This window comes from Neolamprologus brichardi, chromosome 5 (genome assembly GCF_056152115.1).
Source record: "Neolamprologus brichardi isolate AB-2024 chromosome 5, ASM5615211v1, whole genome shotgun sequence".
Classification (NCBI taxonomy): Eukaryota; Metazoa; Chordata; class Actinopteri; order Cichliformes; family Cichlidae; genus Neolamprologus; species Neolamprologus brichardi.
In genome coordinates, this window is record NC_142108.1 from 6157480 (window position 1) to 6173895 (window position 16416).

At 40.3% G+C, this 16416-nt stretch overlaps 2 protein-coding genes across 2 annotated transcripts; both read right to left on the reverse strand.

Moving 5' to 3' along the window:
• Window positions 1–197: 197 nt before the first annotated feature.
• On the reverse strand, window positions 198–6822 carry comtb (catechol-O-methyltransferase b). The gene is made up of 6 exons (XM_006784722.3): window positions 6677–6822; window positions 5382–5553; window positions 1157–1274; window positions 851–1044; window positions 622–753; window positions 198–532 (listed from the first exon to the last, which is right to left on the reverse strand). The coding sequence occupies exons 2-6, from the start codon at window positions 5550–5552 to the stop codon at window positions 353–355; spliced, it is 795 nt and encodes a 264-aa protein (XP_006784785.1). The 5' UTR covers window position 5553; window positions 6677–6822; the 3' UTR covers window positions 198–352.
• Window positions 6823–6917: 95 nt separating this feature from the next.
• On the reverse strand, window positions 6918–15191 carry LOC102783182 (SRSF protein kinase 3-like). The gene is made up of 15 exons (XM_087840554.1): window positions 15049–15191; window positions 13926–14177; window positions 13736–13844; window positions 13561–13648; window positions 13191–13278; window positions 12922–13028; window positions 12624–12789; window positions 12474–12499; window positions 12311–12367; window positions 11034–11367; window positions 10759–10856; window positions 8641–8748; window positions 8443–8512; window positions 8274–8366; window positions 6918–8129 (listed from the first exon to the last, which is right to left on the reverse strand). Exons 2-15 carry the CDS (start codon window positions 14143–14145, stop codon window positions 7945–7947), a joined length of 1749 nt encoding a protein of 582 aa, XP_087696680.1. The 5' UTR covers window positions 14146–14177; window positions 15049–15191; the 3' UTR covers window positions 6918–7944.
• Window positions 15192–16416: the final 1225 nt, after the last annotated feature.

The window sequence follows — 16416 nt, forward strand, 5'->3', positions numbered from 1 at the left end:
AATGCAGCTGGATTAGATTTATTATTGATTTGAGTTGATGCTCTGGGAAAAAAAAATGCAGCCGCCAGATCAGTTTGCAACTCACCTGTAAATTAGAAGACTGAATGTATCATTACTACCATCTACTGTATCAGTATGGACATCTCAAAGAGTGCATCAAGTCTTCATACAGTGGAAATTAAAGCTCCCAACACAGCTTTTCTACACGTCACTTTTAATTTCAGTTTTTATGACATTTAGAAAAAGCAAAACAGATTCTCCTCCTCACTTGCAGAGTCTGCAAACCCAAGACTCTGTAGGTCTGAGGTCTACTAGTACCTGTGTAAATAGGGGTTATTTTCCCCCTTTAAAACTACCCTAAGAAGACAGATTTCTCCAAGCCATCCTCCGCTTTGGTGTACTCCAGATGAGATTTGAAGTACTGGCTTTTGTATCTCGGGCTGTTTCGAACATACTCAAGGTAATCAGGGGTTCCAGGGCAGATGACGTTGTCTGCCAGCAAGATACTGCCTTTCCTTAGGAGGCCACAGTCCTGATTCAAAAAAGAAGAAAGGCAAAACTGGAGTCACGGCAGAAAAAACAAAGACTTTAATGAGTATAGGATGAGTCAAACAGACTTGCCTCTAGCAGCTTTGTGTCGGGAAGGTAGCGATCTTTCCAGTGATCCAAGAAAACCAAATCAAATGTTTTCACCCCAAACTGCTCCTTCATTTTGGGGATCCACTCGCCAGATGGGCCTTCAACTACCTGGATCTATTAAAAAAATAAGTAAAGAGAAAATAAAAAATAAAAAAGGGATATTGCAATCTGACCCTATGCAAATCAGCTTCTTTTTAGAGCTCGTCATTACCTTATCCTCTAGTCCTGCCCAAGCAATAACCTGACGAGCAATTTTGGCGTAGTCTGGATTAAATTCAAGAGTGATGATCTTGGCGCGTGGAGGAAGAAGGCTGGCGATGCGCACCGTAGAGTAGCCACAGTAGGTTCCCAGCTCTAACACAGTGACTGGATTCACTTCAGACACCACTGAGTCAAGAATGCAGCCTATGACAAAACAAAAAGAAATATTAAAAAATATATAGTTATTAGAAATATATAGTTAGATCGAATAAGAAACTGATTTTACTCATTGAGCATATCATTAGGAAGTCAGTACCTTTCTCATCCCCGACATTCATGGCCCATTCCTTCTGTCTGCAGAAGTTGTCGATGGCTTTCACCACGCTGCGAGGGTCTCCTCTAGTGGCGTTCTTCTGTACTGCATGTAGGAGTCGCTGGAGTTAGATGCAGGGGGAGAAAAAGCACCACTTAATAAAACCTCAATAAGAGTTTACGAGCATCAATTAGTTATTAAATACTTATAACAGACAATACTTGGATTGGCACAGATATTTTGATCTGATGGTTGAATTTTTAAAGGGGATTTTAAACACATATGGATATAGTTTTGTTAATCTTATCACTTCTCGTGTTACGATTGTGGTTCCAGTGTTTCACACATTTCATAGATGTCCAACAAGAGAAAATTGTGGTCTGCACACTATAAATAAGAGCTAGATACTCATTTTTTCAACATGAGACAGAATCCAATGATATTTTCCCTCTTGTGAAAATATTGTTAAAGGGGAAATTGTGCTTGTGTTATTTCTTGTTATTACATTAAAACAGACCTCAGAAAGCCAGCTTAGGTTTTAGTCCAACCTCAGCAGGGTTCCTTCCCGCTGCACACCTGATCCCCATCAACCAATCACTCCCAGGAGCCGCTCCCAGCCAGCACAGCTGTCTCACATTAGCTCATTAAGCGGTGCCGTATAGGCTGCACCCTTTTCCCACACGTCTTTCTGAGTCGCCTTACACTTTTATTAGAGCAAACACACAATATACTGATCCGCCAGGGCCCTTAATACAGCTGTCTGCTAAAGAATGGAGCGTTACTTGCATATTTTTGTGCTTCAGCTCTAAAGCTCTGTAAAACTCTGGACACTATTTTAGATGCACCTGTTCAACTGCTTTTTAATGCAAATATCTAACCAGCAAATTCCATAGCAGCAATTCAATACATTTAGGCATTTAGTTCAAACTGACTGGGGAAGAAGGGTGATTTAAGTGACTTTACCGTGGCATAATTGTTGGTGACAGATGGGCTAGTCTGAGTATTTCAGAAACTGTAGATCGGCTGGGATTTTCCACACACAAGCGTATATAAAGTTTATAAAGAATGGTCAGAAAAAGAGAAAATATTTATTGAGTGGCAGCTTTGTGAGAGAAAATGCTTTGATGATACAGTACCAGTAGTAGGTCAGATCGCCAGACTGCTTTGAGCCAATAGGAAGACAACAGTGTGTCAACTTGCAGAGATTCATTCCCACAAGGTATGCGTGAGAGCACTTCTGAACCCAAACCTGAAGAGGATTGGCTACAATAACAGAAGACCATACCAGGCACCACTCCTGTTGGGAAACTGAGGCTACAATTCACACAGGTTCACCAAAACTGGACAATAGAAGATTCTAAAAATGGTGACTGATCTAGTGAGTCTCAATTTTTGCTGTGACATTCAGATAGTGGGGCCAGAATTTGTTGTAAATAATACAGAAGTGTAAGTCCATCCTTTCTTATATCAAGGGTTTAGGCAGCTGGTGGTGGTGGTGTAATCGTGTGGGCAATATTTTCTTGGCACACTTTTGCCCTTTCGTACCGAATAAGAATCTTTTAAACCCCACAGTCTACAGGAATATTCTCAGGGAGGCTGCAGTGCTCCAATCCTTTCAAACTGGTTTATTAAACTTGACAATGGATTTTCTATACTCAAACGGCCCCCACTATCACCCGTTCCAATAGGACATCTTTAAGATTTATTTCCAAGCTCCTTAGTTGAACAGGAGATTGCATCATGGATGTCCGGCCAACAAATCTGCAGCAACTGTATAATCCTATCATGTGATCCTATCACCAATGCTCTTAAGGATACCTTGTGAGAATGAGTCTCTGCATGTTGACACACTGTTGTCTTCCTATTGGCTCAACGCAGTCTGGCTGACTATTCTTTATAAACCTTGAATATGCTCATGTGTGGAAAATCCCAGCAAATCTACAGTTTCTGAAATACTCTGACTACCCCTCAAACATCAACAATTGAACAAAATCTCTGAGGAATTTTTCCAGCACCTTGTTGAATCTGTGTCACAAAGCATTAATGGTGTTCTCAAGGGGAAAAGGTATCCAATTTAGTACTATCAAGGTGTACTTAATAAAGTGTCATGTGAGTGTATTTCATACCCTAAGCCCCATACGCAACTAAAAAATGATATTAAAAGTAATAGTGTCTTTAGGCTCATTTGGTTTTCATTAAATTATTAATTAGTGTGTTTTCACACCTGTGGTGTTTAGTCCATTTAAATCGAATCGTTTCGTTATCCCTCTTTTCCGGTTTGTGTGGATGTATAGTTTACAGTACTGTACAGAATATCACACTCGGGTTTAGACCAAAACAACCACACCGAGACACATTGGTGTAGGTGGTCTCATCTGCAAATGTACTGGTGTTGTTCATTTAGGGTGTGAATGTGATCCAAGCCTTGATCCAAAACAAACCACCCACTTTACACTGCAAGTTTGAGCTAAAAGATTTACCGTAGTCATGTATACTTTGTATTCTGGGATGTGGCAGGGTATTGTTGCCTGGGATTACTCCTTATCCCCTACCCAACCCTGTTGCTGGTCACGTGCTCTATAATCTTGTACTGTGGACATTTATGTGCTTTTCTGTGCAGAGGAGTTTTTTTGTTTCCTGTTCTCATGCTGTCCTCCTGGAGCCCAGCATGAGTAGAGGTCTCTTTTTTCCTCTTGTACTTTTTCCCATTGTAATGTCCATTTCAGTGGTTTTTCTGTATCAACCGTTCTCTGACTTGTATCCCCATGTGATGTCTGTGCTGTGTGTGTAAGGTCGGGGGGCGGGTTCATTCCACTGCAGGGCAACCTACCTCTGCATGTGGCGAATAAAATTTGAACTTGAAATTTGAACTTGATGTGGCAGGGTATTATAGATGTGCAAAGGTCTGTACAGACTAGCAACTAGCCGTGAAATAAATGTAAATTCTCTGTGTTCTCCAATTTTTAAGTTCTCCAATAGTCCCCCCAAGGACACATCTGGCCGATAAGCGAACTGAACACTCTCATGTTGTTTGTAGTGAAACATTTAGTTCACTTACATTTTTGTTTGTGTGAAAACAAACCAAACCATGGTAAAAAAAAAAAAAAAACAACCTCAAATTCACCAGCTGATATGGACCAGCATAAACAAACTACGGGTGTGAAAATGCCCTTGATTTCATGACAACATATAAGCACATCTTTTTGTTCTTTGACATTATGGGGAATTGTGACGTGAATTTTGAGGTGAATTTAAATCCATTTTGGAATAACGCTCTAAAATGACAAAATGTGGAACAAATGAAGTGCTGTTAATACTTTCTGGATGCACAAGCTCAACTAAAACTATAAGTTTAACTTTTCTTTCCATTTTCTACTCATTTTATGTTTTAAGCATTTCAACTCTTTTTCCAGTCCTTTTTTTTGCTTTTACTTTTTTCTACTTTTTGCAGTGTGTTACTGACTCCACACTCAAAAAACCTGTAAAATTAAATTATTTAAAAATATTTAAATAAAAAAAAAACTTTAGGTTCATAATAGTTTTTGTTAATAGAACGTCTTTAGTATTTTTAGTAAATATATTTGCAAATCGCTGCATTTCCAACTTGTGTATGTGAAAGAGTTTTAGGTGCATGACACTCTTACATTAACATCTCTGTAATAGTTATGGTCGCCGTGACACCCCACCACCCCACCCAAAAAGAAAGGGAGGCTGAATGAAGAAAAACATGAGAAAAACATAAGAAACCAGACAAGTAAGTTTTGACAATTTCAGTGAAAAGTAGTTTTTACTGAGTGGAACAAATGGTAGACGACTCTGCAGATTGCCTCACATTACTGTTTGACTATTAGATTTATTGCCATGAATCTGGTATGCTATATTCTTTGTGGGTGCCACGGATGTTTTTACAGTTTATTGTTCACAATCATTTCTTCAGCTGTTTGCTTTCCAGTTTTGGTGAGCCCGTATCCACTAAGCTTCAGATTTCTGTCCTTACCTGACACGAATGGAGCCCAGTGTGAACCTTTGCTGTTGTAGCCTATCTGCGAGTGGTCACTATATTTTTCAAAATGTACAAGACATCAGACTTTAACATGCTTTGCTTTTTCTCTCCATCTTGGTTCTGCCATACCTTTTCTATACGCTTCATACACTGTTAAACGAAATCACATCGACATAGTATGTGATGGTTGACACTGTGAGAGGTGAGTGTTTGTGGACGGCGCACCTGAGGACGTGTGGACTGGGTCAGTGTGTCCAGCATTCGCTCCACAATCATGTCGTGCCACAATAGCGCCAGTCCTCCATGATACTGCACAGCAGTGGGAATCAGCCATCTGTACAGAGCATACAGAAGAGCTGCTCCACCTGTGCAGCTGTAGAGAAGAGTCAGCCACATGCTGCAACCAGATTGTAAAAATATCAGTTCAGTGCAGGTATGGTGTATAGTGCTATATTATGGAAAAGGACAATGATAAATGAACCCCAGACGCAGTGCAACAACGGCAAATCTGCATGAGATAAATGAAAGCTCCTCTCCTGTCTCCTCTCGCCCTACCTTTCCCTTTGTGTTGGGTTAATGAGATGGGTATTTATGCAGTGTACAGTTGCTGCCTCACTATCAGCTGCTGTTACCGCCGCTGCCATGTCCAAGATGAACACCCACATGAAACTCAATATGATGATATCTCTGAAGGATATCGTTTAATATCAACTCCAATAAACAGTTGAAAGCACACCACACAGTGCTTTGTGTGAACCTTCCTCCTCTCAGGAGCAATTAGTCTGTTTAGATTTCTCCAGCACAGATAAATGGGTAAGAAAAGGGTGTGTGTGGGGAGGGGGAGCACAGCCAGAATCCTAAACAAAAGCTGCTTCTGTGGGAAAGCAGTGAAAAGCATGGCTGGAAACAACTCTACCTTGCACTAATAATACAACTGTGGGAGACCATTGGCTGTTGAGGTAATTCCTTTTGATTTGGAGTTTTAGTTGCATGGCAACTGGCCGGGGGTTAAGAGCTGTGTCACAAAAGGCAGAGCTTTGGGACTTTAACCTTTACTTTGGCTTCTTCTGAACATGCAAGAACGGGCTCAGAAAATAAAATGGAATTTTAGAAAGGCTGCATAAACACACACACGCATGTTTATCGTTGTGCAGATGAACAGCTGCATAAAGTTGCATGCTTTTCCTACTGTCTACCTGAATTCAAACTCCACTGGAACAAAAACACAGAAGGCACAACAAAACTGGTAAAAAGGGAATTTGTGAAATGCTTTTTTGGTTTTGCATGGCTGAAATCCACGTCAGTTACAGGAATTACCATTGATGTCCCACAGTTTCACAACACTATTTCACAATACTATTTCGCAAACTCTTCAGTCCATAATATGAATTAAAACCAGACTGAGTGGTTTTTCTTTAGCAACTGCAGGACTAATTCTTCTTAGGGAAAAAAAAACAGTTGCATTCTTAAAATCTTACTTTTTATTACAATCCCAGGGAACAGAAGAATAGAAGACTTACGTGTGCAGGCAGGCTCGCTCTCAGCTCTCTTCTCGCTTCCCCTGCCGCTAGAGGAAAATCTGCTGGTTTCCTAACAGGCGGACATATGCCTACGTTTACATGAGGCTAACTCCTCCCTCCTCTCCCATCCACCCCCCTACTCAGAGCTGTGCTGTGAGCATGCAAGGAATGTACAGCAGACCTAATCTCAACAGTCAGCACACTCACACTTGCTCAGTCTTGACAAAAACAGGGCGCACTGTTTGTTGTGTATAGCATTTCATTGTTTATTAGGGTTAAATATGTGTGTTGATTAAATCACCTTTATCATTTGTAGATGTTTGCCCTGATATTCTTAGTGGGTAATTATCCTATTTACATTTCATAATTTTAATTTGATACATGAGCTGTGTGAAGACACCCCTTCTACACCTCAGACCTAAGTGGGATTTATAATCTAGCAGAGGAAGCATTTGTTGTCTACTCTGGTTCAGGGACTGCCCATATGCCTGCAGAGAGCTCTGTTGCCAGATGGAGGCAGTATACAAATATGTGGTACAACTGGTCTGTGGGTTCTCATGTTGTTGTTTTTCCATCAACCAGCCACAGAGAAAAGCAAAGTTACAACATAGAAAGAGGTGAAGTGAAACAGAGTAGTAAAAGCAATGAAACATGTCCACTGTAGCCACTCTCTGTGCTTTTCATTATGCATTTTTTTTTATCTTTGAAGTTTTTATCTCCTGTTCCTGGTGAACTCTGCTGTTGCTCCCTTCTCTTTTCCATCCCACTTGTCAACCAATCAGCATTCAGCAGATGCTTACATCATCTGCATCCAGCGACATGCAGTTAGGATCTTGGAGGACTGCACTGGAGCACATCTGGGGTGGGTGAAAACCCTTCTCCCCCCTCTGCCCAAATGGAAATGTGGACATATTTGCGGGATCATAAATTCTGATTTACACTGTTCCCATTTCAATACTTGGGTATAAAGAAGGGGAGGTCTTCATTTGCTTTTTTAGAAGGAAAAATAAAACAAATCTTCTGTTCTGATATCAAAACTTAAGGATATTGTACGCTTGGTTTGAGGCACTTTTCTTGTAGGACAAAATTGTACTTTGGTCATTGCCTAACTTAGACAGCTAACAAAAGACCAAACAACCCAAGTCAGGCTAATAAACATTATATCAAAAGCTGTGCTCGTGATGCTAGCACCAGGCTACACCCACCGCTGACCAAATCCCATCACAGAGATAGTTCACTGGGCTCTAAATGTCACAAAGCCAGTGTGTCTAGAAGGCAATCCAGGGGTGAGTTAGACACTGGGCAGCTGTGGCTCTTTTCTCTGGCAGCAGTTCCAACATTGTCAAGAGAAAGGAACTGAACTGTAAAGCTTCCTCCCGTGGCCACTCATATTTGTCCAGCAAGATCTCAAACAGGCCCCATGGTTTCAGCTTTGAGATGTGTCGCAGATGTCCTGGAGACAAGGAAAACAGACCAGAACACTTTTAGGAAGGAAAAGATGAACTGCGTAAGAGAATTAATAAGAGAGAGGTAAAACTTTTTGTGTCAAACTACAATAAAAAACAAACAAAGTGATCGCACAATGACACAAAATTACCCTTAGAGTTGAAATATCGTTTAGAATTTCTCCCTGAGAGGGCGAACTGTGATGGAAGAGGTCCTAGTAGCTCAATGATGTGGGCAATGTGATCTGAAAGGACATGAGTACACACCGTACTATAAGCACATAAATCAAGGACAAGAGACATGTTGTGTACACCACAAACCTTCCTCGCGGGAAAATGTGGCTCCTGACTGTGGGTCGAACAAATAGTCCCCTGTGGCCAATTCAAAAGCCTACACAGAGAGGGACAAAAATAAAAATGGTTGTAGTGAATCTATGAATGTCAATGAGATGTGTGACCTTCATTTCTTTCTTCTTTTTTTATTTTGTTTTTACACTTATATCCAGGTACTTAGCTCACCATGCAGGCAGTGCTCCAGATGTCAGCGGGTGTGCCATAGTCAGCACCAATCAGGACCTCCACAGAACGATACTGACACGTCTGGATGTCTTCGGTAAAGTGTTTGTGCTGGCAACAAGATAGATGAGCCGCATACAAGGCTGCACAAAATCTCTCTATATTCAATTAAAGACCTGTGACCCTTAATCTATATGCACATGGTTGTCTAAGCCCCAACCCCTGGGCCCGGTCCGTGAGTCGTTTGGCACCGGGCCGCAAGAGTTGAGGCTTGGGTGTGAAATGTATGGTTTTCAGGGTTTTTATCGGTTTTTAGCGTTATTTTGTTATCGTTTTTAATCGTTAACTCGGTTTCCTGGGTCTTTTCACGTGTGTTATGAATAAACTGATACTGGTTTTATTTTGTTGTATTTATCCGCAACACCTTAAAGGCGGTCCGTGAAAATATTGTTGGGCATAAACCGGTCCGTGGCGCAAAAAAGGTTGGGGACCGCTGGTCTAAGGTTATAAAGAGAGGCGTATGTAGCAATCTATAAGGTTATAAACATAATTTGATCAAATAATAGGAGTAAAAGTTCATGAATGACTCAAGTTATTAGAGTTCGTTCAAAGGGTAGTGAGGTTTTAGTACGTCCAGAGTTTGCGTACAGTGCCATACGTACAGCCAGGGTGGGATTTGCTTTGGAGATTTGGTGATTTACCCTCTGCTCTGGTCTATATGTTCGTCGCTCTAATATATTATTATTACCTCCCCACCACAACCTTCCTGTATAGGGTTATGATGGGGTGATAGAGAGAAACAGCCACATTCCTGAGTGATTAAATCAATCCTAACCTGATCGTTATCTGTTTTGTCACAAGTTAGAATCGGTGATCAACGATGCTGTACAGAATGTTAGCCATTTTCACACATTAATTAACTCACAGTCAATTGCCGATCTCAGTAAATGTAAGGGAGCTGCCCCCATCCGTGTACAAAGATTTGCAGATGTGCATAAAGGAGGGGTGACGCACTGCTGATAACACTCAGCAGAAAAGTAGGAAAAGCAGACTATTTTTTAAAGTCAGATTTTAATCTACTGTAGTGGACATTTTTTTTTATTTTTCAACAACATTTCGTGCTGTTGAATTTTGAGAACATTTCATCTTAAAGTCACAGCTACTAAAATAGTTCTAAGTTGCTGTGTCTGAAGACAAAAACCTGAAACTGAGAATATTGGACATGTTGATTTCTGTGTTCAGGGTGGGATTAATCCTGGTTCGTGCCCTTTGGATCCATGCACCTGCAAGTGATCAGCTCACCTGTTCCTGATTTTCTCTAACATTCACCCTAAACTTTGACATTTTTGTTTGTTTGTGCTGTAAATAAACTTGTTAAACTTTTAGTCAAGAGGTCTGCGATTGAATCCAATCCGCCTGAAGCCCTGACAAATATCATTTAAAAAAATAGTCTTGTGACACTGTGGCTATATGTTTATATTCAGAACCCTTAAAGATTATAATTATTCTATAGACATTTCATTGACAGCAGGGATAAATACCATAATAGGCTACAGAATAATTGTTATTTTTCTTGCATGCTTGTAAAATGTTACCATAGGAAATAGCATCTTGATCTGTTTTTGTGACTCGGACAAATAAAATGGAAACCATCAGTTGTAATGAACTGCACAGGATTGCTACATACGCCTCTCTTAAGCTACATGTCAGCCCACACAGTCTCACAAGCGACATATGGCAGCTGTGTTTTCACCACAGGGAACCGTAAATATGGCTATCATGCCGTGCACCTGCCGCATTGCATCATAATGATGATTTAGAAGCATTTTTAATGCACTCGTGTGGCCATTTATGAAACAGAGTGCAGTTTACTTCAAAGTTCTGAGTGTGTTTTGATTAAATGTGGGAATAATACTGTAATATCAAATACCTAAAGGTTTAATAAAGCCAGAATCCTGAAGCACAAAGCCCTGGGCAGTTGCAGCTGAATTTGTGTTATGACATAGACCAACTCAACTCTAAACTCCGAAAGGCAACAACCGTGTGATCTGGAATTCAGATATTCTCTAGAAATCAAAAACAGACAGAAACATATTCCATAATAAAAATAAATTCACTCACCACCCAGCAGGCATTGCCTAGATCAGCAATCTTGATGAGGATTTTGTCAGCATTGTGAGGCTTCAGTAGGTCCAGAATAACATCTGAGTCACTGGTGCCTTAAGTACATAAAACAACATGACAGCTAAGAAAGTACTTTTACTGCTTACGATCCATGTAGCCTTTCAGTTTATGTAAACACACAGCCCAAAGTACAGATTTGAGTTTCCACAGAAAGAGGAACAAACTGTTGGCTTTAGAGTTACATTCCCTCCAAGAAATCTTCTTAGACTCACCTTGTGGACATGATGGTGAAGGTAGCAGAGAATCTCTGTCTGCAGTCTGATGTAATAACAATGATCTGGATCCAGAGACAGCAGCATCTGTGCTGAGGTCTGGACACGAGCAGAAGGAGTCTCTGAGGCTGTGTGCGGCTAAATTCAATCTGTCTTCCAACAGCAGAGTCTGTCTTCTTACAGTGATGTTAGAACCTGTTAGCTTAGAGTGACAAGTGGAGCCATGGGTGCTAGAGGTAGCACCGACATCAGAAACGGACACGTCAGGCTTGCCTCGTCGGCTTCTGTCTTTCCTCGTCAGTCGCTTAATTGGACTTCTGGAAATCCTGCCAGACTGTAGGGCACAGTCATACGTGGGAAACAATCAGCAGAGAGCATGGACCGAAGAAATTAATAAGAAATGTGCTTAGTGATTTATCACAAATCCATGCCTGCTTTGTGAGTTCCAGCAAAAATGCAGAATAATGCAACTACAAGTGATGTTTCATATTCTATTAGTACTTTAGTGCGCAGACAACAGTGGACGTATTTAGCATTGTTTTTATATTTCATACCTCAGCAGTGAATCATAAAGTTTTCACATGATTTAGAGCCGGTTGCTGACAACAAGCTATGGTGAAACCACAACAGCGGCTATTGGAAGGACATCAAAATAACCAGTTGTGTCTGCTTACTGTTTCAGCATGGCTTAGTGCCCAGTCCTGATAGTCACAGTAAGTTGCCTACTGTAGAACATATACCATAAGTAATACACCATAGAAGCTGTACTCTCTAAATACACGATAACCTGCTCTTTACTTGTCTGTACTCCACTGCGTACAGGAGTTTACAAAGTTACTTTTTATAAATGCAGTGCATATATTGCAAACGCCTCTTTCCAGTGTCTCTTTAGGATGAGAAAGGAAGAAAAATACAGTAGAATGAACACATATAACGTGCTCTCCAATCTCTGCCCAAACTCTCTGTAAAAGTTACACACACCTGAGTGGGTAGTAAGAAAAAAATGCTGCAATATGAATGCCATAATTATTGATTATATGAATGTTACAAATGCAAAAATAGGCAGAGCATATTTTCTGACTGAGGTGAAGAGGCCACAACTGCTCAGCAACTAGGCAACTGCTGATAAAAATCAAGTATGAACAGTAACTTTCCCCATATTCAGAAGTCTCAGTGCAGTGTGCTTGTACAAAAGGCCGGTTGTTACACAGTTTGATAAAGATGTAGGAGCTTATAAGATGCATCAGTATAAAAGCAGAACACCAACTCCATCTTACCCACTCCCCAAGAGTGTGGAAAACCCCAGTCAGCTTTCCGAGTAACTTGGGCGCACTCTAAGTAAGTCAAAGTATAAAAGTAAAGGTCATAATACAATCAGAGCTGAATAAAAATGTATTAATAAGATAATAATATCAGAGGAATAGATTTCATATTGCACACCTGTTTTTCTCTGGAAACTGTGTTCACTGGCAAATGGAAAAACATCAGGAGGGGAAAAAGGCACAAATGTGAACAGCAGTTAAGGTACTTCCAGAGACACATATATAACTGAGTCATATGTAGGCTAATTATTAGCACAGCATCGCTAACCTGAGGTGCCGGTGAATACAGGAGACGTGGGCATCTGCCACAGCTTGGTGTCGGCCGCGAGCTTTCGAACATAAACCTCATCCACTCTCAGAAGGATGTTTTCTGGCTTGATGTCTGTGTGAATGATCTTGCATTTAGTGTGCAAGTAATCTAAACCCCGAAGAACCTGCGAGAAGGAACCGTAATCAAATCCCTGACATAGGCAAAGACAGAAGATCTTCTGTTTACAGAAAAACCTCAAATAGTGGTCATAGACAGGGGACCATTTCAAAGGTTGGAATAAAGGATTGCACAAAACCTGTCTGAGGATGCTCTTAACGCAGGGAAGAGGGAGGCCTGTGTAGTTAGATTTGATGATCCACCTCAGCAGCTGGTGCCCAAGAACCTCCAGAACCATGCACACATCTGTTGAGCAATTAAGGACCTGCTTTTATACCACAGAACCTGAATATTATACCCTGGGTATTTAGAAGAAGCCAGAATACACTTACAAGATCTGCACCACTCAATGAAATACTACAAGTTGCGGAGCAGATAATTGTGATCGACCATCTTTATAAAGGATACGCTCTCCATTCACTCCAGTCACCCTGAAGTCATCAATGAGCTGGACTATGCTGTCTCGTTTAGGATCTTTGGGGTCGCTGTCTCTTACCTGATGATTAAACAAGGACGTATTGAACAAAAAATAAATAAAAATGAAGAGGACACATGATTTCATAACATGGTGACATTATTGTGACGCCACAGTCATGGAAATAAAATAGCAGAATGATTGCAGAAAACCTTTGCAGTTCATTGCACCACTAAACACGCTGATTACTCAGACTTCCGCTCGTGGCCAGACTAAGCCTAACCCTAAGCCAGTTCTGTTACACGAGTGTTTTAAGAGCACTCCAAAATGACTTGAATCTGACAGCAATGTGACCACACTGACGCATTTCAGGAGTTTGATCTCATCCAGTGCCGTCTCTGTGAATGTTTGAGCACTCTTCACCACCTTCAGAGCCACAAATTGCCCTTTCCTGCATGCAAACAATTATGTCAGTGAGTTACTGGATCATATTGATAATTGTTGTGTAAAAAGTCAAGTGGGCCAAACCTGTACTTACACCATATCCCAGCAGAGCCACACAGTAGAGAAATGACCCCATCCCAACTTTTTAACAACTTGGTAACGGTCAACAAAAATGTCTCCAATCTCTACAGGGTAGTAACCACCTGCAATGAAATACGCAGCAGACGTGAAAATTGAAGATCTCAACCAGGGGAGCTGGATTTCAGGGTCGGTGTCTTACCTACCTATACAATAGTCAGCAGGATTCTCCTGTTGCTCATCGTAAAATCCCTGAGGCTCAGGTGAAACAGCCTTCCTCTGTACAGTTTGAGGGCAGCGGTGGTCCTGGCTAGGCTTACGAGTCCGTGCTGTGTTAGAAGTGGCGTGGGTCCTGGTTTTGACGGGTGGATTAAAAGAGTTTGTTGTAATCAGCGCTGCTATCGTTGCAGCATACGATGAAGACATGTTTATCTGGAGCCTGATGAACTCGAGCCGAGCTGGAGGAGGGTCAAGAAGACAGCAGCACTCAGGAAGCTTATGACAAAAATGTATCTGCATATGTTCAAGAAGGAAGGAGGTCCTAAATCATTTCCCGCATGTGTAAAGCAAGAGTTCACTGGCTTGGAGTCTGGCATCTGGTTTGTATTGTTAGCTACTGACTGCAGTAGGTTGCTGCAATGACATTTTAAAAGAGCCAGTGAATGTGTATGATTATTTTTAGCTGGATGAATGGCATGTCAACGTAAATAGCTCGTGACACTAGCCAGCTGCAACTGAAATCTTACTGATATTGCATGAACTGCTGCAGTGCAGGAGCCACTGCTGTAAACAAGCAATGGCAAACTAGTTCCTTTTACTTCACATTTGTATCACAGTTACAGCGCTTCAGTTTCAGCAAGACAGTAAAACAACTAGACACATGCATGCAGGCTAGACTGCTCTCATGGCATTCAACAAATAGCTGAACGTGGTGTGTGTGGTTATAAAAGTTTTAATTGGTAGGCTGACACAAGAGGAAATTTTTAAAAGTCACTTTAAAAAATTTTATTTTACTTTTTTTTAGCAACTGAATGAAAAAAATCATCGGCTCACTGACAGGAAAGGAGCTTTAAACAGAGGGGGGAACAGCCCTTTGGCTTACTTCCTCTTTATGCCGCCTAGCTAAAGATTCTTCTGCAGTGTGTGACATTCACATATGTCTTTTGTAAGGTATTTTGTATTGTACATATGATAAATTTGCCATTTCTTCCTCGAAAAGATTTATTCCGAAAGGGCTTTTTTCCCGTGGGAGACGTCGAGAGTACATCAACTCACAAACCGTTATCCCTCTCTAAATACCCAGCCACGTTCAAGGAAGAAGCAACTTACCGTTGTGTGCAATGTATCCACTTTTAGTATTTGTAACGCGGGAAATGAACGAGCCTGACACGAAGACATTCCCAGCCCGCTCTCCTCTGTGCGACTGGAAAAAACACACTCAGGTCCAGGAATAGCAGCCTGCCGCTCCTGCTACCAGGGGCGCATCCGGATTTTTTTCATAGGGGTGGCACACCAAAAACACAATTTCCATTTTTATTACGTTGTTGTCAAATATAGGTTACTTGAAAAATATGGCAAAAAGAGAGAAAGAAAATAATTATATGCCTAGTTAATCTGCTGATATTAAAGTTGATATTACTGAAAATAGATACAAATGAAAACCAAATAACATTTTGAAATCCATACAAATGTTTTACAACATATTGATTGAATGACTGGAAGTCCCAACCATTGCTTTAATGATTCATAAGCAGAGTCGAGCAGAAGCTTAAGATTCTGAGAGAGTGCTCCAGTCTGCATGTAGCAGACATGCATTTCTGACAATAGTATTGCTATCTAGCGACTAGCTCGATTTACAGAGGTGGTAAGGAGCTTGTTTTCTCATTTCTTTGTATTCAACTTTCTGACAAACAAATTTTCATTTTGAGAAGAATGCTACTCAGCATGTTCCCGTAAAAAAAAAAAAAAATTAACTGGTGATTACAATCATTGCATTGGCGCAACAAGAAATGTAAAAAAAAAAAAATAGATATTATGCTTGTGCTGTGCAACACTGCAAATTATATTATATATATATATATATATATATATATATATATATATATATATTTATTTTTTTTAATTTATTTTTTTTTTAAACAAATTAAATTTTTTTATTTATCTATTTATTTTTTTAAGTAAATACAGGACCAGTACTGCAGATAATTTAACCTTTAAAAGGCAGCTTTTGTAGGGGAGAGCAGTGCGCCATGATTTTGAACATATTTTAATGACCACTAAATCGTTGTGATTTTTTACTTTCTGCAATACTTCTTTAAAACAACAAAATACTCTTTTCAGCTTTATTTTAAACTAGGGTTTTGTTTTGTTTTTATACATTAAATGTAAATGTGCCTCCAAAGCATTTTGGGTCAGTTTTCATTTTTCACAGTGAATGTGCGTATATTTTTTCCATTTCCAAAAAGATAATTTAAGACATTTCAGTGTACTTGGAGAGTAGAAAATCCTATCACACTAGCACAGATCAATTACCAAGAACTGCACTGGTGATGACGTTATACCATTTTGATAAATCCACTTATACTCTGGTTAATAGTTTAGAAGTGGTAGGTTTAGCACAACCACAGGTCATTTTCAGCACAACTTTGCTGCATATAGTACAAAAGCATCTGGCGCATTTGAATTTTGATTTCAACA